Consider the following 25995-nt stretch of genomic DNA (forward strand, 5'->3'; position numbering starts at 1 on the left):
TGAAAGACTACAGGTGGGGATGCCTGGGGAAGGCTAATGTGGGGCAGGGTTGGAAGGGAGCAACTTGGGGCTATGAGGCTGGAGGAAGGATATAAGGGCCAAATAGGGAGAGGCTGAGTAGGAGGAGGAGGGCCTGATATGGCAGCAGTCAATGGATCAAGCCCACCGGGACTAGGAGGATTGCGGTGATGGATGCTTCCTTGAGTGTATGTGCTCTTTGTCACTTCACCTTGCCTCATTAGTAAACCATCCCTAGGCTGCACATTCCCTTTTACTTTATCAATCTGCCTCGATTACAACCGTGGCTGGCATTCAGACTAACACTGCATGGATGCACTAGTATTTTCCATCACACAAGAGTGGGGGAGGGGCATTTCCAACCATCTTCCCTTCCTTCTGCAGTTGCCTATGCCTTCTGGAACAGTGTCCCCGAGGTTCCCTCAAAATGGTCTTCCCAGCTTTGCTGTTCCATTCACAGGTGATGAAATTGGGCAGCCTTTCAACAGTTTGGGCAGTTGGAAGTTAAAATGGAGTAAAAGGAGGGTCTTACCTACTAGCTGAAACAGTGATGCTGGTGGTTGCCAGCTTTGACTGCTATTCCACTCTCCTCAGAATCTTTTCATGGAATAATGCTATACTAGCTGGCCTGACGCAGAGCATCTGCATCATCTTCCCCCTACACCGGCCAATCTGGCTCTCTGCCCCACCTCCCCCCAGCACCTCTGACATCTGAAATGGCAGAAAAGGCAGTGAAGCACATGTACAGAGAGCCCCGAAATGAGCTGGAAGTGGCCCAACCTGTCATTTGGGCAGCAGGAGGGCCCAAGGAAGGAGGTTTCACCACCTCTGCAGCCATCCCTGCTTCAGTCACCCCTCTCCTGCATCCTGCCAGCCACGTCTCTGCTGCCACATCTGTCCTTAGCCTTTTCTATATATAATTATTAGGTTGCCAGGTCCAGATGGCGAAAAAGGTTGATAATCCATCACCAAAAAAGTGGAAATAAAGGACACTTTTCACCAAAAAAGTCTCCACTTTGCATAAAATGTGTTTATCATTATTATATATGCATATTTTGATAAAAATTGGACCATTTGAGAATAAATACAGCTCACCCCTGTGAAACTGATGACCAGGTGAGCTGTATGTCTGCTCAGTCAGCATGTTGGCTCTACAATCTGCCACTGAAGCAGAACCTCCCCTCTGGCTTCCCCATTGGATGGATGGCCAGAAGGATGCCAGCAGGTGAAGGAGACAGAGGAAGAGAAGCTGCTCATGAGAGCAAAGTGGTCTGAGCCAATAAGATGTTCCAGCTGCCCCCAGAAACTTTGGATACCACAACAAATGCAATAAATAAATAAATCAAAAATCAATTATTTCCCTAAATCATTGTATGTTCTCTATAAAAGTCCCTAGTTGACAACCCTAATTATTAAATAGCATTCTTCTAAGGGGGCTTCTGGGGGAAAATGGCAGCTGTCAGCCTATGATTATAGAGGAGGACTCCTACCACTGCAAAACAGGCTATGGTAGTGAAAACATCAAGCTGCTAATGGTAAGACTGGTGGTGCTTTGACAGAAATATTTTAGAACAAGTTATTAGGCTGTCCACCTACACCATTTGAATCTTCTGGATAGTCTTGAGAGGCAGATCATCTCTGCTGGTGCATGTCATTTGGAGAGAAACAAATAGCAAACTCAACATTAGTTATGCTTTCTATACTGTTGATAGAGGCTGGCTGTTATATATGGTACTTGGAGCCAACACATTACTTTTTGAGATAATGTGATTTCTTGTGTTATCTTTATTGCAATAAAATAGAGTGCAAACAATTTTTGATGGCTATCCTGGTCCATCAAACAAATGGTATACATGTAAGATGGTGCTTCATCTCCAACAGATGTATGTGCAAGTAATACACAATTTAAAATGGGGAAAAGAGAATCCTTGAGGCTGTTCTCATGAGCAGCCAAGATTGAGCTAGGGCAGTTAAGCCCGGGAGAACCACTGTGGCTTTGTGACAAACCTGCCTAGGGAGCCGACTAGTTAGCCAAGGTTAAGGGCATGAGTGTGCCCTTAAACCAAGCTAACTGCACACTCATGTGGTGCATTGTGGGATTTCCGGGGGCTGGGCATCCCAGCCAGAGGTGCACCTAGGTAATTTTGCAGCCTGGACCTAAAGGCCTTTGGAGGCCCCCCTGCCTGCCAGAGGCCCCCCTCCACCACTGCAAGTTAAGCATCATTCCTCTACACACACATACACTGTGACACACTCATGTGTCCTCTCTCCCCACTCTGTCTCTAAAGCACCCGGCACAGGTCATAATCACACTTGGTCACCTGGTGCAGTGCAGGTCAGTGGCAACCACACCACCACCCAGGACAGACTAAAGAGGATTTGGGAGGCCCCAGAGGATGTAGAGCAGTGTTCCCTCTAACAGGGATTCCTTTCCCAGATGTTGTTGACTACAATTCTCAGAATCCCAAACAAAAGCCATTGCAGCTGGGGATTCTGGGAGTTGTAGTCAATAACATCTGGGAATCCCTGTTAGAAGGAACACTGCTGTGGAGGCTCTGGACTTTGGCCCCAAAGTCCAGGGGTAAGAACACCACTGGTCCCAGCCCCCGGACCTCCACTCTGCCTGGGGCAGCAGCGGCTCATCTGTGTGCGCAATTCGCATGCCCAACAACTCTTTTAGAGAAGGTAATCTGCTGCAGCCTCCCCTGCTTCCCACCCTCAAGTCCACTTCTGGGATCGTGAGAAAGGGCTCCTTGTGTGATTCCAACCATGTAGCAAAACTGGTTTGCTGTCAAGATATCAGAAGCTGGTTGCATTATTCACACTCTTACAGGTTAACTAGGAATAGCAACTGTTGAATCTATTTTGTTCATATATTCATCATGAATATCATATATACTAATTGCCAACTTGGGTATCTGAGCACCTATAAGTTTGGAAGCAAAAAAGAGCCACCAAAAACAAGCTAGTTTCTACATAATTGGCAGACCCTTATACTATGTGGGGCTGTCCTTGAAGACTGTTCGGAAGCTTCAGCTGGTTCAGAATGCTGCCGCAAGGATGCTCGTGGGTGCAAATTGCTTCATGAGTATTACACCCATCCTGGGTCAGCTTCATTGGCTACTGGCCTGCTTCCGGGCTAGATTCAAGGTGCTGGTATTGACCTTTAAAGCACTACATGGCTTGGGGCCAGGGTACCTGTTGGACCGCATTCACCCATATGAATCTGCCAGGGCCCTCCAATCATCATCTAATGCCCTGCTTATGACCCCCACCACTAACAGAGATCCAGTTGGCGGGGACTAGAGACAGGGCCTTTTCAGTTGTGGCCCCTCGGCTTTGGAATGCCCTCCCTGAAGAGCTTCGCCATCCTCAGTGGTTTAAAAAACATCTTAAAACACACCTTATTAAGGAAGCTTTTTAATATAATTATTATTTTGTTTTATGTGGTAGGTTCTTTAGCTTCTTTAGCTTTTTATAATTTTCAGATTTAATTTGAACCTAATAATTGTTTTTAATATGACTTTTTTAAAAAAATAATTTTATTACTTGTATCTGTGTCTGTCTTATTGTTGTAAGCTGCCCTGAGTAGTATTGCATTGGAGGGGTGGGGTATAAATATTTTTATTAATAATGATAATGAATGATAATGATAATGATAATGATAATCTATAACTTGAAATCCAAACATATATATGTTTGGTTTTTGGTTTTTTTTTAAAAAAATTAACAGCCCTTTGAGCTTCCAGGACCTTACTGAACATTCAACACACAGAGATAAGAATATGCTAGAGTTACACATCAAAATGTCTGGAGAGAAGAAATTTCTGTCTTTGCTGCTCCCATTTTGGGAAGCAGGAGAGGGAACATGCTGCTGCTACGCAATCACAATTAAATGAAAATCCTGGATTTCTTCATTGTTTTCTACAGGCAGCTCTTACTTCTACTCTGGAGAGAGGAAAAGCATTTTTAGGAACCAGATGTCATACAGTCTATGTGACTCTACTAATTAAAGGTATGGCCGAGAACAGCTGACGTGAACTGTTAAGGAGACAGTTAAAACAGAGGGCAAGGGGAGAGAGGGAACTGACTTGCTCATGGCCTTAAAAGCTTATAGCAAGTAGCCTGAATAGGGGGATTCAGGTTGTGAGGAATCATGCCATGAGAGTACTGTATTTACCCAAACTGAAGATGACCTTAGTTTAAGATGACCCCCTTAAGCAATGAGAAAGGGCTATCCAGTATGTGGGGAGGAAGCCTGAAAGCACTTACCTCCCTGCAGACTATCATCCCGCCATCCCTGGACAGACGGATTGCCTGCCCAGCTCTGAGGGTCAGAGTGTCAGGACATGCTGCCCCGCGAAGGCCTGCACCACCCCCTGGAGCTCCAAAAATAAACTTTGTGTGTGTGCGTGTGTGTGTGGTGCATTATGAGGATGCCCCTCCCCTTTCCTCCCTGAGTCTGCCAGCCACGGCTGCTTGCAGCCACAGCTGTCACACGAGCAGAAAAACGGGGTTAGGAGACCACTCACTCCCTGTTTTGAAGAGTGGCTCCCTAGGTGGGTTTGCTGCCATGGTGCCGCTGGAATCGGGCCTGATCCCGGCAGTACAGACGGGCATGCAAAACCATGAATGCAGCAAAGCAAGAGATCTTGAGATAGTTCTTTAATATTGAGGAACTACAAGGATTTATTTAAAGAAAAGGTTACAAACAAATGTGGAAAAGCCTGCAGCTTAATTCCAGGTGTAGTTCATGGCTGAAGAGAGAAACAAAAAAGAAAAGGGAAAAAAAGCCATGTCTGGAGAGACAAAATGGAGACAAACACTGGAAGAACAAAGTGGGGAGGAGTCCAGCACTTTTATCCATGACCCTAACACACACACACACACACACACACACACACACACACACACACACACACAATGATACATTGCAGCTGAGAGCTGATGCTGCCAGGGTCCTAGCTCCAACAAAGACAACACTCCAAATTCTAACTTCTAAGAACGTGGAAATTTTTTGTCTCGGATTCAGGTTAGGGAGTTGAAGGGCCAGCAACAACCACTGTGTAGAAAGATGTATAATAAACCTATTATCAATGTTTTAAAAGCCCTTTAGTCTTCTAATTAACATCATCTAGAATATAGTGAGTGCACCTGCCCCCTTAAACACGTGTGAACATGCCTGGGTTCCATTGGCTCAATGCCACAAAGGGCCTCTTCTCACTACGCTCTGCATTCACAATATATGTGAATTTCAGCAGATGAATGCTGATTTCTAGCTTGCAGTCACCCAAAAGACTGGGTGTAGAGACATTTCTCTGAAGTGGAAATTCTGGTTATGGTTTTTAAAACCCTGGTTTTTAAAACCCTGAAAAGGAGAAATCTTAGACAATTGTCTCAAACAATTTCTCCCTCCTAGGAAGAACACCAGAGTAAGATTATCCAAAGTGAGGCATTGTGCGTGCAAAAACATGGTGGTTCCCTGGCTAGAATTTTGCTGCGGATCCAGCACTAGCAACAAACTCCCTTCCTGTGTTTACCACAACACCTGTGGTCAAGGTATGGGGGCCATTAGAGGCCCTCTTGCTAAGGGCCCCCTCAAACTTGGCCCCAGTCTTCCTGACATTGAAGGACATTGATTGGTGCTTTCTGTGCACTTCTAATGGGCCATGCTGGAAAGTGACATTGTGATACCAAAAAATTCCTACTTGACCCCCGCAGCAGCTATCCCTCACTGCTTGGAATGGAGGCAGCCAGGACCCAATCGGCCTGCCTCCGTCCCTCTTTGGCCGACACTTGTCATGTGGAGGGGAAGGCAAGATGGCCCATGCCTGCCTCATGTGATGGGGGCACAAACCTGCCCCCCCCCCAGCTCATCGTGCTAGCACAGCGACGGGAACTGGCATTGTGATTTGTAGGTAGTGGTGAGGTGTGATGAACTCTGTGGGAGCGGCTATTAGCGTTGCTATGTTTTTGTTTTCACAGCAATTTGCCATGCTTCTGACAGCTTGGAGAGTAGAGAATCCTGTCAATTTTATGCGGTTAGACCTGACACAGTAATCACTAGTACAACTAGAACCATATGCTGCCTGGCTATCTGCATTGCAAGTTACTTCTGGTTAGATGATCTCTCACACCCCAGATTTAGATTAGCTGTGAACTATATCAGAGAACTGTAGTGTGCAAGGATCCAATACAGAAATTACAACATGCTGTGAGTTTGTGTTCATGAGGGTATTGTAATGACAATAACTATAGATGAGTACTTGAGCTAAATTTCTGTTAAAATATTACTTGTTCAGCTTCTTGTGCAGCATACATAGGCTTTAACACAGACAAAGCAGAGGACATCAGAATAGCATTGATTATACAAGGCATTTAATACAAAATAGTTGCATGGAGCATTGTATTTACGTACAAACTGTAAAGTAAGAAAGGATCAAGTGAGGAAACCCAAAGGTAACCTGAATCTGGATTTGGATCTCCCCTTTTTAATCCTAAAATGACTATACAAAATCATAACTTAGTGAAATATATTAGCATTCCAGCCCTTTCCTAATAGGAAACTTTAGCTCTCTTCAGACCTTCAAAGAGAATGCCATCAAACACTCTTACAAGTCTGGAAGCCGGTCACAAGTCCACCCCTGGTCTGTCACTCATTCTCCCGACCCGCTCTTCACACTTACAGCAGTGTTCGTCTAAGAGACAAATGTTGTAAGCGTGACTGACCTTGCTTCCGTGAACAGGAGGCTGGAGCCCCCCACCTCCTAGTCATGGAAAAGTGGGCAGTCAAGCTTACAGCGTTCATCTCATCAGATGAACACTGCTCTAAGTGTGAAGAGTGGGTTGGGAGAGTGAGTTATGGCTGGGGGCAGGATTTCCGACCCCCTTCCAGCCCTGCAAGCACATTCAATGGCATTCTCTTTGAAGGCCTGAACAGGGCTATTGTCAAGCAGACATCTTCCACTGTTCTGTTCTATCTATCTATCTATCTATCTATCTATCTATCTATCTATCTATCTATCTACATATTTTTATACCGCCCAAAACTTACATCTCTGGGTGGTTTACAATAGATAAAAACAACATTAAAACAGTTAAAAACAAAAACCAAGAAATTTAAAACACTCCAATTTAAAAAATTTTAAGCAATGCTCTAAAACAACATTAAAAACAATCAAAACAGTATCAGTTAAAAGCCTGGGTGAACAGATGTGTCTTTAAAGACTTTTAAAAAATTATCAGAGATGGGGAGGCTTTTATTTCACTAGGGAACACATTCCAAAGCCTTGGGGCAGCAACGGAGAAGGCCCATCCCTGAGTAGCCACCAGATGAGCCGGTGGCAAATGCAGATGGACCTCTCCTGATGATCTCACTGGGTGGTGGGGTTCATAACGAAGAAGACATTCTCTTAAATACCCAGGGCCCAAGCTGATTAGGGCTTTATAGGTTATAACTAATACCTTGTATTTTGCCTGAAAACATATCGGCAGCCAGTGTAACTCCTTCAATACAGGAGTAATATGGTCTCTTCTAGATGACCCAGAGACCAGCCTGACTGCCGCATTCTGAACCAACTGTAGGTTCTGGACTACATACAAGGGTAGCTCCACATAGAGCACATTACAGTAATCCAGTCTGGAGGCTACCAGCAGATGTACCACTGTTTTGAGGTCATCTATCTCAAGAAATGGACGCAGCTGGCATATCAGCTGAAGCTGATAGAAGGGACCTCTGGCCACCACCTCAGCCTGGGACACCAGGGAGAGACTTGGATCCAGAAGCACCCCCAGACTGGGTACTTGTTCCTTCTGGGGAAGTGTGACCCCATCAAGAACAGGCAGATCAAAATTGTCTCCTGAGGTTCGACCCCGCACAATGAGTACCTCCGACTTATCTGGATTCATTCTCAGTTTGTTATCCCTCATCCAGCCCATTACCAACTCCAGGCAGGCATTTAGGGAGGAAATGCCCTCTCCCAATGATGCTGACATGGAAAAATAGATTTGGGTGTCATCAGCATACTGATAACACCCTGCACCAAATCTCCTGATGATCTTTCCCAGCGGTTTCATGCAGATGTTAAACAAAATCGGAAACAATACGGAGCCCTGAGGGACACCATACAAAAGTTCAGATTTTGAAGAACAATAGTCTCCAAGGGACACCATCTGGAACCTGCCCGAGCGGTAGGAGCAGAACCACTGCAGAGCAGTGCCTCTCACCCCCAACCCCCTCAGACGCTCCAGAAGGATAGTATGGTCAATAGTATCTAAAGCCATGGTTAAAGTATTATTACTTTAAAGTATTATTACTTTAACCAAAATTTATAAATGACCTCCTTAACTTCCTTCTCTAATCCTTAAGTCTGAGAAGCAAGAACAAACTTAGACAGGTTCTAGAAACACATCCTGAAACACAGCTGAGTTTCAGGAGCAAAGATTGTAGATAAAAAGGTTATCATTTTTCTAGGCCAGAGTTGGATCAAATGAAATGAGGAAAAATTGGGTTATTTTATTTCAATATCCATGATATCATTTATTACCAAGTTTACTAGCATGTTTTCATTGGAATGATGAAACTTTTCTTCCCATTCTTACTTGGCATCTCTCTCTCTCCCCTCCCCCAACCTGCCTCCCCGCTCCCCATACTAATTGAAGGGAGTTGCTGGAACAAATTGGGTCCAAAGTGTTAAAGAGTTTGCATATCTTAAGTTACATAATGGTTATACAGTTGAATCTAAAACAAATCAATTTCTTTGAGCTGACAGATACGATAATTGAAACAAAAGTTCTTGCTTAGATGGATTGAAAATCTGGTCTAGTGTGCTAAGGAATCCTGTGTGTGTGTGTGTGTGTGTGTGTGTTTCTGTGATCCTTGGGCAAGTACATGTTTTTTATTATTTAGCCTCTTCATTCTCTGAGATGGATTTCACTTGTCAGTCGCTTAGAGTCTCAAGGAGCTTATTTGCTATTGTGTGCACATGTTGGTCTTAATGCATATGCTGCAGGTCTCTACCTGCAACATTTTCTTACTTTAATTTTGCAATAGAGCTTTCTTCTCAAGCCTCCAGAATGGGCAGGCTGTGGAATCTGCCTGACAGAACCAACAAGCGCAACTTTTAAAAATTTGATGTTAAAACCTAAGCTCTAAATAGTAACGCCAACGCTACTAATCCTGCTGTGGATAGCTGAATGCTTGTTAATGGAATCCATGATGTTTTGCCTCGGGTATAGAAGCATAACCTTTTTTCCCCCCTCATTGTGATCAAAGGAGGGCTGACCTCTTGGGTGTGACCCATATGTAACAGCCGACTAACTTTGTTGCTGTCAGCTGATTTGCCACTGTTAAAACTCGGTGAGAGCCTTCAATGGGAAGCAGTCCTGAAAGAAGATAGTCAAACATGGGAAAGAAATCCCTGTGCCTTCTGATCGCTTCTGCTCTGCTTGCTTATTACATTTACAGCCCCATTCCAGAGAATGTTGAGCAGCGCTGGAAACTGATGTTGATTAATGCTTGCTTTAAAACTCTAGGACATATGGTAAGTTTAATCATTTTTTTAAATTCCAGATGCCTTTGTATGAAATTTTTTAAATTAAAAAGATGTATACTGTTAGGAAAACAAAGGAAAAGCAGAGAACACAGAACACTGTGATTATGCAAAATTATAGTGAATCCTACTTGAAACAGGTACTCTGATACTGAATAGAGGAAAGGGAACGTGGAAGTAGAATTTATGCATGTGTCTCTATATGTTACTCTTTGGACATAAATTATATGTTAACAAGAATATAAATTGAGAAGGGGCTATGTTGGATTATACAGCTTCACAAGGTACTGCAAGAGCTGTAGTGTCCCACGTTTGAGGCAGGAAAACTAGAAGCACTCTTTGATAATGAATGTCGTTACTATGATTCACATTTCATACATACTCTGTCGTCTGCATGGGTGTCACTATAAACAAGCCGTGCTAATTCTAGAAGTAACAGATAAGTGTGAAGCTCTTAGAGTGTTCTAAACATTTTCCCTCAGCACTGGACAATTTGTAATTGAAATCTTCTGGTAAGAAAGAGAGGAGTAGCTCTACTAATCTGCAGCACACCAGACTCTGCTAATTATTTTTGAAGGGAATTATGGTTACTACAGCTATCAGTCATAGGTTTAAGTGCTGTTTCTCTTTTGTCGGCTGTATATACTGTACATGCATGGCTTCCATACGCTTTTCACATTATTTTCCATTTGTGGTTCTTAATAAATAATATGTGAGAGCTAGTTCTCATGTTACAGTATCACCCTACCCTTATTTTTGATGCGCAGGTGTCTGCCTTCATGTGAGTAAAGATATATGAGTGGGTAGTTCATGGATGCCAACCATAACAATCTCCATGTTTCAGGCATATACTCCTGATTGTCACACATCATGGAAATGGTTGGATGTTTTGCATCTGTATCCTTTCTGTGAATCACGTGTGCAAAAGAGAATCCACCACCTGCATTTAATCACCCTGACTCTCTGCAGCAGATTAAGTAACTACTCTGGATGCTGGGTTCCAGCCAATGCCATGAGCACAGATCAGCTTTTGGCATGCTGTTGTAAGAGTAGCTTTCTGAGCATCTGCTGAGGTGTGCAAAAAGCCGATCCGCGCCTGTGTTGTGTTCTATGGACTCAGTCTTCATGTGGCTGCCTTAGAGCCTGCAGTGTCTGCCATCATAATAATGATGATGATATAACAAAAATTTTATTTGTTAACTGCCCCATAACAAATTGTTCTCTGGGTGGCTGCCATGCCTCAGGGGGCCATGAAAATATGTCCTTTGGATGGAGGAAAACATAGCAGGGAGTGGCATGGCAGAGCAAGGAAGAAGAAAAGTTCAGTGCAAAGCAAGGGAAGAAGAAGAAGTAGAGAGTCAGGGAAACATTGCTGGAAGAGCATAGGGCAAAGGAAATTGAGTAGTACAACGAACACGGAGAAGAGGAAAGGAAAAGACAGAATTGTCAAGTTCATCCAGTGGTGACTGATGAAGGCTGGGGCAGAGGGTCCAGTGTGGAAGACAGAATATACCTTTGACCCTCGGTAAATGTTCCTGCCGCTCAGCATCCCGTATGGCCAAAAAACCAAATGCTCTACCCCCACCTCTGTGCATGTATGGCGGCCATCCATGCACGGCCTTGCCATGCTGACCCCTTAGATGGCTGCTATGCATGCACATTGTCCCGCTGAGCAGTTTGTTGGCCACATAGGATGCTAGGTGGAGTCAGCAGTCCTGCTTCATCAGGAGTCGAAGATATACGCTGCCTTCTGCTCTGCTCCCACCCCACCCTTCACCAACCACCACTGAATTCAGTATGGAACCTCTGTAGTCGATTTTGCTCAGTGCTTTTCCTACCAGCTCAATAGCATGATGGGAGAAGCAGTGGCCGACATCCAGACTAGAATTGCTCTTGTGCAACGAGAGATGTTACATGCACTTCTTCAGGTTTGTACAGCTGCATGACTTTGTAGTGCTATGCAGTGCCACATAACCACTAGTGGAAGGACTCGGAAATACATGCAAGGTTATGGAATGCACTGTGCAACCTGTTGTGCAACCTGTCAACCGGTTCTTGTGCTATCAGAGAGGAGAGGAGAGCTGGTCTTGTGGTAGCAAGCATGACTTGTCCCCTTAGCTAAGCAGGGTGTGCCCTGGTTGCCTATGAATGGGAGACTTGATGTGTGAACACTGTAAGATGCCTTACATCCCTTAGGGGATGAAGCCGCTCTGGGAAGAGCATCAGAAGGTTCCAAGTTCCCTCCCTGGCATCTCCAAGATAAGGCTGAGAGAGATTCCTGCCTGCAACCTTGGAGAAGCCGCTATCAGTCTGTGAAGACAACACTGAGCTAGATAGACCAATGGTCTAACTCAGTATATGGCAGCTTCCTATGTTCCTATCAAACCAATCTGAAGCAAACATTCCTTTCTTTGTGCAACATCATTGCACTACCAGTGGTCCAGATGTAGGCCAGTATGTGGACTTTACCCTTCGACTGAAAATACAGGAGCCATTTCAGATAAATGGGAATCCCCCAAAGAAATCAGCAGGACACAGTCCAGTTTCAGTATGACTCTTATTGATAACTCTTTTAGAGATCTCTGTCAAAGGACTTCTTCTGTGGAGGGAGCTTCAGGGCACTGGAGGGAGTGGTGGGCAGCCTTGTGGGCAGTGGCAAAGTTGTCAGGGATGGTGGAGGGAGTGGCAGGCAGCCCTCCGCTGCAGTGGCAACTCGGCTGCAGGGCAAATTGGTAGGAGTGGAGGACAGCCCTTGTCTGCAGTGGCAACTCAGCTGCTGGAGACAGTGGAGAGGGCAGCAGGCAGATCCCACTCCCAGTAGCAACCCAGAAGATGAGCATGGTGGGGGGAGTGATGGGTGGCCATCCTACCCAGCAGCAACCCAGCTGTCAAGCATTGTGGTGCTTGTAAAGTTAAAGTGTGCCTTCAAGTTGATTTCAACTCCTGGCACCCACAGAGCCCTGTGGTTTACTTTGGTAGAATCCAGGAGGGGTTTACCTTTGTCTCTTCCCAGGCAGTATGAGAAGATGCCTTTCAGCATCTTCCTCTATCACTGCTGCCCTATATAGGTGCTTCCCATAGTCTGGGAAACATACCAGCGGGGAGTTGAACCGGCAACCTTCTGCTTGTTAGTCAAGCATTTCTCCGCTGCACCACTTGCTGGTACCCAGTGGTAACTCAGTGGACAGGCTTGGTTGAGGGAGCAGCAGGTGGGTCTCATGCTCAGTAGCAACCAGTTGCCAGGCATGGTGGTTGGTGGTGGACAGACTTCATGCCCAGACGGCGGTGATAGGCAACCTTCATACTACTACTACTACCACTACCATGGCTACTATGACTACTACTACTACTACTACTACTACTACTACTACTACTTATATACCACATTTCAATAGATGTTTCCAAGGCAGTTTACCCTTGGTCATTATAGTACCCAGCAGAAATCCACCTGTTGAACATAGGAGAGGGGGTGGTGGGTTGGTCTCACGACCAGCAGCAATCCAGCTCCTGGACTAAGTGGATGAAGTGATGGTGACAGTCCTTTACATACAGACACCCCCACACCCCTACACACCCCCCCCCACACAAATGTTTTAACAAACTGTGCAGCAGCCTAACCTACCTCACAGAGCTGTTGTGGGGATAAACAGAACCATATACACTGCCCTGGCTCATTGGAGGAAGAGCAGGATAGAAATGTAAAAACAAGAAAGGAAACCTCCAACCTCCCAAATTTCGCAAGGTGGTAAGGCCACTGCAAGGAGTGACTGCAAAAGGGATGGAAATTTTAAAATAAAGCAAGTTCAGTGAGTCAAAACACACCAGATATCATAAAGATATTCTAGTGGTCGATGGGCTTTGAAAAATGGAGGAGAATTTTGGTTTGCTTGCTTGAAAAAATGGGCTTATCAAAACAGGAGTGGGGATGAGAGGCTGTGGGCCTGAGCCAAGCTCCGTGGGCCCAGGCCCTGTATCTTTTAAGTACATAGGAACATAAGAAGCTGCCACATACTGAGTCAGACCATTGGTCTATCTTGCTCAGTATTGTCTACCCAGACTGGCAGCAGCTTCTCCAAGGTTGCAGGCAGGAATCTCTCTCAGCCCTATCTTGGAGATGCTGCCAGGGAGGGAACTTGGAACCTTCTGCTCTTCCCAGAGTAGCTCCATCTCCTAAGGGGAATATCTTATAGTGCTCACACTTCTAGTCTCCCATTCCTATGCAAGCAGGGCAGACCCTGCTTAGCTAAGAGGACAAGTCATGCTTGTTACCACAAGACCAGCTTGCTAGCACAAGACCAGCTACCGCATGACCAGTATTTAGCAATGCTTCCACTTTTCCTCTTCTAATTCCCTCTGTCAGGCTGCTTTCAAAACCACAGTATCTGAGACTAGAAAGGGAGGTACCTTTAAACAAATATCAAGTCCTGCTGCTTTCCTTAGCCGAAACACAAATACTTATATAAATAAAGTGTGAGTTTGCATGCTCTCCTTGTTCCTTGGCTGGGCAAATAATATCCTTTATGTATCTTGTTGAATGATAAAAGGCATTTAATAAGATCACTGTAATGTCATGGAGAGAGGCTTTTTATCGTAAAGATTCTGAGAACAGTTGTAAAGTTGCTGGCTGAACCTGTAAGACTTGTTGCTGGCTCAACCTGTTTAATTGAGTAAGTGGAGGGCGGCGTATTGCTTGGAGATATAACATATGCTGTGTATGCAGAAGGTCCCAGGTTCAATCCCTGGCATCTCCTGATAGGGCTGGTAGAAACCCATGTTTGAAACCCTGGAAAACTGCTGCCACAAATCAGTGCAGGTGACAGTGGCTTATGTGTCTGACATTGGCTGAATTCAGATGTAACAGGAGACTGGAGGTCCCCTTCACCTCTGGTTTCCTCACCCACATGTCTAAATTTTAGAAAATAGAGTTTGTGGCAGAGATGGAATCGGGGAGCTCTTCTCACGATTGGTGAGAAGAGTTCCAGGGAGGTCTGCGGGGAAGGTGGGTTTAACTTACCTTCCCCGCAGATGATCTCCATTCCTTCCCTAGCTGAGCAAATCGCCCACCCCAACAACCAGCAACTTGCCTGGCAGCTCTGGGGGTCGAGGTGCTGGGACGTGGCGCTGTGCGCTGCCCTGCTGCCCCGGAGCTCCAATGATGCACCACATGAGTGCACGGTGCATTATTGGGATCCCCCCTCTCCCCTGAGTATGCCAGCGTTGGTCTTGTGGTGGCAAGCATGATTTGTCCCCTTAGCTAAGCAGGGTCTGCCCTGGTTGCATAGGAATGGGAGACTTGATGTGCGAGCACTGCAAGATATTCCCCTCAGGGGATGGAGCCGCTCTGGGAAGAGCATCAGAAGGTTCCAAGTTCCCTCCCTGGCAGCATCTCCAAGATAGGGCTGAGAGAGATTCCTGCCTGCAACCTTGGAGAAGCCACTGCCAGTCTGTGTAGACAATATTGAGCTAGATGGACCAATGGTCTGACTCAGTATATGGCAGCTTCCTATGTTCCAGCCATGGCTGACACATGATTAAAAAAATGGAGTTAAAGGAGTGCTTGATCCCTTAACCTCATTTTAGAGGGAGGCTACTTAGGTGGATTTGCTGCAGTGTAGCTGCCGGGATCAGGCCTGATCCCAGTGGTTCACATCAGTGTGCAAAACCAGGCTGGGCTCCCTTAGCCTGGATTTGCATGCTTGTGTGAATAGCCTCAGGGTTTCCTTCCCCAAACTCCACCCTGTCCTTTCGGTCAGAATGGAGTTTCTTCACTGCAAACTCCATTTCTGCGGTGCCAGCATTACATCTGAATACTGGTGCTGCAGTTTTGGCCCCATGGAACCCAGAGTCGAGGAAAGAAGCTCTTCCCTCACTCTAGCCCGATTGGCTGTGCAGGGCTATCCTTCTGTCAAGAAGGAAGCCTGCACAGCCAGCTCCCCTGACTGCAGAGAGACAGCTGTCTTGGGGCGGGAGAGCGAGGGCAGGGGGTGCGGAACTGTGGGTCCACTGGACCCACGGTTCCACATTACATCTCAAGGCGGCAATTGCCTAAGGCAGCTTCATATGGTCAAGTTCTGTTACATTTATAGCTGGCTAAATGTGCTTAAGACCTCAGTCTTCCCCTCTCTTTTAGACCTTTTGTGCATGATTGTTTTATTGTGCAATAAATGTATATATTTTGCTCATGTTGTATGCAATCCTCAAAATGTCTTTCTTCCTGTGGGTGTTGCATTTTCCAGTGATCAAAGGGCAAAATTTTGTACTTGAGGAATGGTGGTACCCTCCCTTGGTCATACAGCTATTGCTATTGTGATTGCTATGTGGAAAGTAATTTCTCAAGTGTCACTCCTGTGATGGCCTTGGGGGTGTCTAAGGCATTCCGTGTCTCCCATTCTCCTCAAACTTATATATAGGCCACAAAGGTTACACAGTTGTTACACAGCTGGTTTTAAAATGTCTGCCTCATACCCACAGCTGCACTGTGGATATTTTCATAGGAGATTGGGCGGGTGTGATCATAGGGTCTGTTGGTGGAGATAATTTATTGTATCGCTGGTGGTGGGTTTCATTTCTAGGAAAGGTCTATCTGTGGCAGCAATGCACAACTTTAGCCATCCTGAAGATGCTGGACTATCATCCCAGACTATTGGCCACTGTGACTGGGGAACATGGGAGTTGTAGTCCCCAAACAGCTGGAGGATCAAAGATGTGCAGCCCTGATCTGTGGGGAGAGGAAGAAGTTGGGAAAGTGGGACAGATGTGTTGGTGGAGAGAGGTAGGAATGATCTTGGAGATATGGTGAGAATTCCCAGGTAGCAAGGAGTATTGTGTTGGTGGAGGGTTGTGCAGTCAAAAGAGTAATGATTTGATGGGATGCATAGATGCATAGAGATATCCTGTTGATAATGTACTAGCTCTGAATATGTGCTAAGCTGCAAGTCCTATACATTTTCTCACAATCGCCAAAAAGTGGGCTAAGGGAGCCTAGCCTGCTTTCTGGTTACCATGAGAATCATGACCATGACCTCTCAAGCGGGTTACCCGCTTAAGTACCCCTCCTCTAAGCCCAGGTTAGTGGAGCGAGCGCTTTGCTAACCCAGGCTTTACGCATGTGTGTTGCTGTAGCACAGCTCAGCGCTGCGGCAACTCATGAGTAGACCCCCAACTGGGAGGCTTAAAAGCAGCCTCCCGGCTCGGGGGTCTCTCCAGCATGCCCTGCGCGCTCGCGCAGGGCATGCTGGAGCTTCTGGGGGCCACACGGATCCCCCGATCCCTGCAAGCCCCGCCGGCTCTGTAACGGATCCGGCAGTTGTGTGGGCGGCCGGTTCAGCTGCCTGGAGCAGACTTGCTGGTCATCTGCGGGGAGAGCGGGCTAAGCCCACTTTCCCCGCTAATCCTCTGAAGACGGGTCTTGTTGATCGTGAGTTGCTCTAAGTCAAGCAACTCCCACACTCACAGAGCCTTGCTCACACAACGACTACTCATTCTTGGCATTTATGTCTGGATGTATTGCTCAGATATGCTGATGGTTTAACCATCACTTCTTTTCCATTCCCAGTCACATGGATTAGGAATGAGGAGTACTGGACTGGCAATTCCTGCAGGTCTTCAGTTGCAAAGCAACTCTTTTTGAGTACTGAAACAACAGCCTGGTTTTGAATGAATGTTTTCTACGGTTCAGTTCTTCTGTGTAAATTAGATTCCTCGTATTCATTGACACTTCCTATGCCACTATCAAGATGATAAATTAACACTAGAACTGCTGAGGAAATGCTGTGAACAGAATTGTTGGAACATTAGACCATTCCCATGTTGAAATTATATCCATGCCCCTATGCAGTTTCCTTCCTTTGCCTGAAATACATACTCCATTGGAATGTATTTCCTCTATCCAATGGCATACCATGAATGCAGCATTTATCTTTCCCCATGTGTATGAAAAAGAATCTTGGGGAAGGTAGTTTTGAACTTAAAAAGGACCAGAAGAAAAATGATTGAACAGCCTATCCTCTGCCAAACTACTTGGTTTTTTATATTTGAAAGAATTGCAGAACTCCACTTAAGCTGTAGTTTGAGCCTGCATATACTGCTGTATTGGGAATTACTGCTGCAAGCTTCACATTCTCTTTTGAATGTACACTTTGGCCTTCTGTTGTCTCTTTACCCCTATTTCAGCACTACTATTATGTTTTTCATCTTAGAATACATTTTAAATTATATTTATTGCACCATGGTGCCTGCATTATAGAAGTATAGGACTTGCAGCCCGTCCTATTTATGTTTGCTCAGAACTAAATCCCAGTGAGGTGAATAGGCTTAAGTGTGAATGTATGAAGCTGCCTTAGAGAGTCAAACCACTGGTCCATCTAGCATAGGACTGTCTATACTGACTCATAGCAACTCTCCAGTGTTTCAGACAAAAGTCTTTTTCAGTCTAGCTAGAGATGCCAAGATTGAACCTGGGACCTTCCACGTGCAGAGCATGTGCTCTTCCACTGAGTTATGGCGCCTTCTCATAGTATAGGGGTGTGCACAAAACTGGTTTGCCTGGTTCAGTTCACACTGGGCTTGAATGGAACCAGCATGTTTGGTTTTGTGTCCCCTAAAGACTCCCAGCTCTGCTCGAATTCAAGCTGGCTCAGGGGCTCTAAAGTAAAATTTTAAAAATCCCACTCACCGCTGGGTCCGGCAGCCTCAGGAGAGGGGTGCTGCCGCAGCCACGGGGTGTATGTGTGTGTCTCTGCCATTCCCCCCCACCGGCCTCCTCCCATTCTTCCAAGGGCTGTTTCGGCCCATTTTTGGTCTGTTCCAGCCCTTTCTCTGGTGGTGGCAGCTATTTTGGAGGCCGCCACGCATGCACCCTGGCCATTTGTGTAGCCAGGGTCATGAAGAAGAAAAGATAAAATTGGGTGAAAAGGCTACTGAATAGGGAAGTTGACAAGAGTATTTGGAACATAGGAACATAGGAAGCTGCCATATACTGAGTCAGACTATAGGTCCATCTTACTCAGTATTGTCTACACAGACTGGCAGCAACTTCTCCAAAGTTGCAAGCAGGAATTGCTCTCAGCCCTATCTTGGAGATGCCAGGGAAGGAACTTGGAGCCTAGATGCTCTTCCCAGAGCGGCTCCATCCCCTAAGGGGAATATCTTACAGTGCTCACACTTCTAGTCTCTCTTTCATATGCAGCCAGGGCGGATCCTGCTAAGCTAAGGGGACAAGTCATGCTTGCTACCACAAGACCAGCTCTCTTTCCAATATGGTTTTTGTAGAATATTTTTTGGAGCATTGAGAAGCCCCTCCCACAAGGAAGGGTGAGCTTCTTCAGCCATGGGAGTTCCTCTCTTAGCTTGAAGAATTTCTGTGCCCTTTCCATTGGCCTCCTGGTCAGCACTCTTTCCTTCCTGGTCCTAGTGGCAGTCACAATAGCAATGGCTGTATGACCAAGGGCCAAGCACATTAAAAAGTTATAGATGGCTTCTAAAAACAAGCAAAGTGGGGACCAGACAGACATTGGGAAGACACCCACGTCTGGGAAACTGTTTTTTGTTTTTCTGTTTTTGCCAATCATTTGGGAAAAGGCAGGGAAAGAGGACCATCTGAAAGGAAGAAAGAGGGGGAGCTTAACAGTGGAGAGGGGTTGCTTACTTATATCCAGGGGCATAACTACCATTAGGCAAGGGGAGGCAGCCGTCTTGGGGCCCCACTGCCTCGAGGGGCCCCCCAGAGGCACATCACATGACTCCCTGCCCACCCGTATTGCACCCCCTATGAATTATGTTGCGTCTCTTGGAGATCGGTAGGAGCAGAGAGTAAAAGAAACTCAATTCAATGTGAACTAAGTATTCACCGTATTCATAATGGGGATGTGAGTGTGAGTGTACTATATATTGTGAAGCATGTTTGTGTGTGTATATCAGCAGGGGGCCCATTTTAAAATCTTGTCTCTGGGCCCACTCCAACCTTGCTACGCCCCTGCTTATATCCCCATTTGCCACTTCTCTCCTGTACTTCTCTTCCCCACATATATTTCCCCCAGGGGGACTCAAGTGAAAAATAGCAGGTGGCAGAAGGGTTAAGCACTTCTTCCCACACCTGAGTCTGCTTCTAGTAGCAGTAGCAGTATCTGTATGATTTATTACAGTCATTGAACCAACAACATACAAAAGAATGGAACACAGTAAAGATAAACAAGTAGTGCAAAACATAGTGAGCCGGGTCTCATGATTAGTGAGACCAGCTTTGTAAAGGTAAGTGGGGGGTGGGGTGGGCTAAGCTCCGTGATGGAGCCGGCGGGGGCTGGGAGGATCGGGGGCCATGTGGCCCCTGGAAGCTCCAGTATGCCCTGCGCGAGTGCACAGGGCAGAGTGGAAAGACCTCCGAGCTGGGGGGCTGCTTTTCAGCCTCCTGCTGGGAGTCTACTTGTGAGTAGTCATGTCACGGAGCCGCGTTGCAGCTACTCACAATTGCTTAAACCGGGTTTGTGGAGCGCTTGCTCCGCAAACCCGGTTTAAGCACTGGGTTACAGAAACGGGTGACCCGCTTGTGAACCACCGGCCTTACAGTTGAGCCCGGTGGTTCACACTATGGGAGAAAATTGGACTAGCCTCTTCTAGCCCGATTATCTCCCATCGTGTGAATAGCCTCAGTGTCAGGGTCTTCATAAAACCAATAACTCAACTAATTCAGACCTGATCCTACATGTGGCCTCACAAAATTTGGCCACACACCATGTTGTAGGTGTACAGTGATCAGCTGGTTAAAAAGATGTTTATCCATCATCCGTTCTAACAGGGATGTTTGACAAGAAAGGGGAGATAAGAGAAGTATGAACAGTATAGAAGAATGTGAGACACAGTCTCAACACCCTGCCCGCAGGGACAGATCTGACGAATAGGGATTTTATGATACCTGCCCTCCCGTACAGCAGATGGAAGTGCATTAAATCATGCAAGGGAGAAGGCCCTTCTCTGGGACAGAGTAGTTAAACTCATTAAATAGTGGGCTGATTTGGGGTAATTTGTAAAACTACCAAAAACGTTTCTGCCAAATCTGTCAAAAAATGGCAGAGGTTGGTGCCAGATTGCAGTGCTTTTCAGTGTCTGCTATGCATTGTTTTATAAGCCATTTAGCAGCATCAAGACCCAAAGGCATTAGAAATTGAGGGAATTCTAAGTATCTAGTTTGGCCCTAAGCAACCATAGCCCTTGAACAAACTCCATCCAAAACCAGTGTTTAGCCGTGTGTGACTTTTCTGAACTAAGGGAATGCACTCACGGATGTGTGAATGTGTGAAAGTGTCTGCGTGCATGGGGAATGTGTGATACTATTTGCACAGGAGTGAGAGAAAGGGGATGTCAATACTGTTTTATTTTTCACCATGTCCTTCCAGTTCTGCAGTGAAGACATGGCAAGGGGAAAAAAGAGGAGGTAGAACCAAAGAGGAGGTAGAACCAAGGTTCATGCGCAGGTTTGGTGCCATCAGCGGGGAGAGGGTGAGTGGCGAGCAGGATCTTTAAGGAGGAGGAGAGCAGGTCCTTACCTGCTCTCTGCCATCACATGCAACTTCCTGCTGTGATGGTGCCCCCCCTCCCCCACGAACCCATGCATTGTGCCGGGATGCACATGGTGTCCATGCATGTGCAGGCACCATTTGTGTGGTCAGCAATAACATGCTGACCACACAAATGGTGCCCGTGCATGTGTGGATACCATGAGCATCCCAGCGGTGTGCACTGCACAAATTCCTGGGGGGGGGGGTGCGCCATTGCAGCAGGTAGCTGCATGCCATCAGCTGCTCTCTTTTAAATCTGCCAGGTCCAGTCCATCCTCCTCCAGAAAGGCTTGGTGTTGCTGTATGTCATCCTCTCTCTTCTGCCTGTAAGTCGCTGCTGGACCTAGCACCGTGGTGGCCTCTCCTGGTTGCTGCTGCTGTACTTGTTCCAGAAGCTTGATCAATCTCTCTTACTCCTCCTTCTAGCTAGCAGCAAACTTGTCTGCAGTGCAGTCTCAGTACACAATGCCCCCTCCCTGCTGTATTTGTATTAACTGATCATGTACTGCACTAAACCCAGCCACCTGGATCATCTCCTACCTAGCCAATTCACAGTGTAATTCTGATAGTAGAACAGAAGGATTTCAAAACATGCTCCACTTGCACTCATTCATTAACCAGAGAAGAAAGATGATGGCAATGCTGGTTTGATCATGTGGGCCAGGTTCTATGCCACATGTAGGGGGGCTCTACAACTTGCACATGATTATCTTTCAAGGAGCAGCTATGCAATTCCTCCGTGTGATTCCTGCCTGATCATTCATTCTATGCTCCCTGGGAGCATCAAATATGATGACGATAGGTAAGTATCAATGTGCATTTACTAAAACACTCAGAGTTTCCTATTTTGTTCATATGGTGAATGCATAAAAAGTGTGTGTGTGTGTGTGTGTGTGTGTGTGTGTGTGTGAGTGATGTTCCCTGCATACATAGAAGCCGTTATGGATTCTAAATACTTGCCCCAAATTACCCAGAGCCTCTTAATAGGCGTTTGACACCAGCTAACAGCCTCAGGCTATTGCATCAAACTCCCACTTCGACAGGTTTATCTGGACAGGCCTGTTCTTGTTGCTTTTCGCTCCTGCAGGGTTATTCAAGCTCCTAACTGTATTTGGAATTTCTCCTGAAAAACTGGGAATATAAATGCAGCATGAGTTAAGAATCTCTCCCAGAAAGGCTAGTAGCGTATCTAATTTCTTTTTATCTGGGAGCATGGGAGTTTGCAATATCCACTTGATGGCCTAGTCTAGTTATGCTTTTTCTTCCTTTTACCCCGTCTGCACCAGGAAGAACATCAGACAGAGGGTGTGAAATTTATGGTGGGAAAATGGCAGTGGCAGAAATGTTTCCTAGCATTTTGCTATGATGAAAGTTAATTGAAATCTGTAATCAGTCTGGGCATGAGAGTATGTGAGTCAGACACTGGGGGCACTTCGGGATGTCCTCAAAAGTGAAAGATGCTTTCTCATCTGGATCATGTTTTGCAGCTTTGTCTTGTAGGGATGTGCACGGAATTGGTTTGGAGGCCCTAAATGGGCCTCTGAACTGGTTCAAATGGCTTTAAGGGCAGGGGAGGGTGCATTTACCTCTCCCTCCACTTCCCCCCATTGGCACTCTATGTTTTCAAAATCCACTGGGGTGGCAGCATACCTCCCTGCTGCTGCCCCATTGCTACCTTTACCAGAAGTAGGCAGAAGTATTTGTGCATGCGCATTGCGGGTGCGTGCATGTTGTGGGCGCATGCGCATGACATGGGCGTGCACCTGTGCCTGGTGTGCACAGACACATTGGATACTTCTGCCTACTTCTGGTAAAGGCGGCAATGGGGCAGCAGGGAGGTATGCTGCCACCCTGCTGGACTTTGAAAACATGGAGTGCTGGCAGGGCAAAAGAGGCAGGTTGGGGTAAGTGCACCCTCCCCTGCCCTTAAAGCAGAACCCGCCCCCCCACCTACGAGCCTCCCCACCCCCGGTTCCATGTACATCCCTATTGTCTTGTACCAAGGCCTGAACGGGATGTTTTGCCCCACATTTCCTTGGTTATCTGGTCTGCGCCATGGGCAGCTACTGCAGGATAGTTTAGGTCGGGGTTCACAACTCAAATGCCCGGTGAGCCAGAAACAGCTATGACATGCAGTACTGGGGCCGAGGTCAATTTTTAGTGCATTATTATATTAAAATTAAAAATATTAATGAAAACAATTATTACCTACTTGTATGTCTGTTCCCCCATCAAGGGACCCACAATTTTAACCAAGATTAGTGGCTAGAAAATAGTCCCTGTCCCTGCACAGTAAGTGGGGCATGCCAGCCCCAAACATGCCAGCCTCTCCTCTCCCTAAATTGATGTTGCTTTCAGGCAGCAACCTAGGCATGCTTACTAGGCATGCTTACAAGTCTAACTGGGTTTACCATGGGACATTTTTCTGAGTAAACATGTATAGGATAGGGATGTGCAAACCAGCTTGAGGTCAAGCTGGTTTGCCATTGAACCAGGCCGGCTTGAGGGCTCACCCTTGAGCTGGACAGGGCCTGGTTCAGCTCGACCTCAAGCCAAATCTCCCCCAGGCCAACCTGGGACCAGTTTGGGATTCTAATTTTTTTTAAAAAAGAAATTTTATTGCTTACCAGTCCGTTGGGTAGCCTCCGGGGGTGGGGGGATTGCTGCCATGGCTGCGGGAGATCTCTGGAGGTTCCCCCTCCTCTCCTGGGTCCCCAGTCCTCTATGGGCTGGTTCAGCTCACTCTGTGGTCACGGTGGCCATTTTGGAGGCCATCGTACATGTGCTGTGGCCATTGCACCCTGGTCATTTGCCTGGGTCATGACCCAGGCCACACAAATGGCCAGGTAGCATGCACAGTGACCTCCAAAATGGCTACCATGACCATGGAGAGGGCTGAAATGGCCTGAAAATGGGCCACCACCTGGGGGGTGGTGGTGGTGGTGGAGGAAGGGGAACCTTCAGGGACCACCCCGCATGGCCATGACAGAACCCCCAGAGGCCAATGGACCCACCGGTAAGCAAAATAATGTATTTTAAAAAACATTTAGAACCCCAATCCAGTTTGAACTCGAGCCACGCCAGGGTCCTAATTTGGGGACACAAAAATGGACATACCTGGTCCAGTTTGAGTCCAGTCTGGACTTGAATTGAGCTGGGCAAACAAGTTTTGTGTGCACCCCTAGTATAGGATAGTGTTGTAAAGATGTTTCTGGAAAGGATAGATTCAATCTCTGTTATCTTCAGATAGGGCCTGTCTGAATTCCCAGAAAGCTGCTGCCAGTCAGTGTAGTTAGTGCTAAGCTAGATGGACCAATGGTCTGACTCGGGATAAGGCAGCTTCATTTGTTCATATGGATTCCGTAAGAGGTATGTGTGCAGTATTCAGAGTAACAGTTCATTCCCTGAGATCTTTGCAATATACAAGGTAACCATTTGCACACATTCCACCAGTCATTATTAGGAATTTTGTTAGGACCTAAATTATTATTGATTTAATTACTATTAATTATTAGGACCTAAATAATATAGGTCCTTATGCTTGAGGGGCAAGGGGTTCAGTCTTAGCTCAGCTGTAACCTCCCTTCAGCAAACCCTTCTCATCTGGTTAGTACGCAGATATAAAACTTACAGTATCTAGAATGTGTATACTTGATTTTCTTTAGTGCTCTATCACATCTGCAATTTTCATTTATGGCAAAAACAGTGCACAAGAAGCTCAAATGTACTTTTGTGTACTATGCATGACAGTGCTGCTAGGGTTTGAGGTGAGGATAAATCAATAATGAGGTGTGAAATGGCAAGCACATGGTGTAATACAGTAATATGATGTAACAGTAAACACAGTAATATGGTGTCACAACTGCTAAATATGAAATCACCATGAACTCATTTAGAGGCTTTAGGCAAGCCACTCTCTCTCAGCATTATGGGAGTAATGTTACTTACTTTATATAGTTGTAAGAATTTCATCAAGATAATGGAACTGTGTACAGTCACTCATGCTCTGGTAACCTCTCACTTAGATTACTGCAATACATTGTACACGGGGCTGTTTTTGAAAATGGTCTGGAAACTGCAGCTGGTGCAAAATAGGGCTGCAAGACTATTAACTGGGACTGCATGTTTTGATCATATTATGCCAGTGTTTCATCAGCTGCACTGGCTCCCAGTCTATTTCCAGACCCAATTCAAAGTGCTGTTTTAAACCTTCTATTATATTAATTCTCCTGGGTGTGCCTTGGAATGTGTGTCCCAGCACCCAGCTGATTGGCTGGGCAGCGGACGCGCCTGATTGGCTGAGGTGCACCCAGGAGGATTGGTCGCCGCGGTGACGGGCCTGGTTGCGGAGGCCAGAGGTGGTGGCAGGCCGGGCCTGCCCATGGAGGCAAGGCCCAGGAGGGGGGAAAGAAAGGGGGGCAGAAGTGGCGGTGGGGAGGAGAGGCAGCTGGGCCCGGAAGCGGAGACTGGGGCAGAAGGGGGGGGGAGAGGTAACCACTGGCCCCAAAGAGCGCACAGATGCTTTGTGCAGAGTCAGCTAGTTAAAGCTAAAGCCCTAAATGGCTTGGGACCAGGTTACCTGAGAAAGCGCCTTGCCCCATATGGTGATATTTGGACCTTAAGATCTTCAGAAGCCCTGCTCTGAGTGTCCCTGCCAAATGAGGTGAGGCAGGTGAGGGCCCTTTCAGTGGTTTCTCCTCTGCTAGGGAGAGGGCCTTTTTGGTGGTTGCACCGCATTTTATGGGGTAGCCACCCCAGTGAGGTTTGCCTGGCTTCATCTCTTTTTTATTTTAGATGCCAGGTAAAGACTCAGGCCTTTTAACATTTGATCTTTAAATTTGTGTCTGGTGGGAGCTCCGCCAGCCTTACTGGCT

General features: G+C 46.4%; 1 protein-coding gene across 5 annotated transcripts in view; it reads left to right on the plus strand.

Annotated features, from left to right (window-relative positions):
* Positions 1-9266: 9266 nt before the first annotated feature.
* Positions 9267-25995, plus strand: part of AADAC (arylacetamide deacetylase) — a 28283-nt gene continuing 11554 nt past the window's right edge. The window contains exons 1-2 of one of the 5 annotated variants that reach the window (XM_053304363.1): positions 9425-9560; positions 16142-16341. In XM_053304363.1, the coding sequence (XP_053160338.1) occupies positions 16189-16341 (153 nt within the window). In that variant the 5' untranslated portion in view covers positions 9425-9560; positions 16142-16188. Of the gene's footprint in view, positions 9561-16141; positions 16342-25035; positions 25131-25439; positions 25509-25585; positions 25785-25995 lie in introns of those variants that run through there. The other 4 variants (XM_053304364.1, XM_053304365.1, XM_053304366.1 and 1 more) reach the window with 4 other exon arrangements.

This window comes from Hemicordylus capensis, chromosome 3 (genome assembly GCF_027244095.1).
Source record: "Hemicordylus capensis ecotype Gifberg chromosome 3, rHemCap1.1.pri, whole genome shotgun sequence".
In the NCBI taxonomy this organism is placed as follows: domain Eukaryota; kingdom Metazoa; phylum Chordata; class Lepidosauria; order Squamata; family Cordylidae; genus Hemicordylus; species Hemicordylus capensis.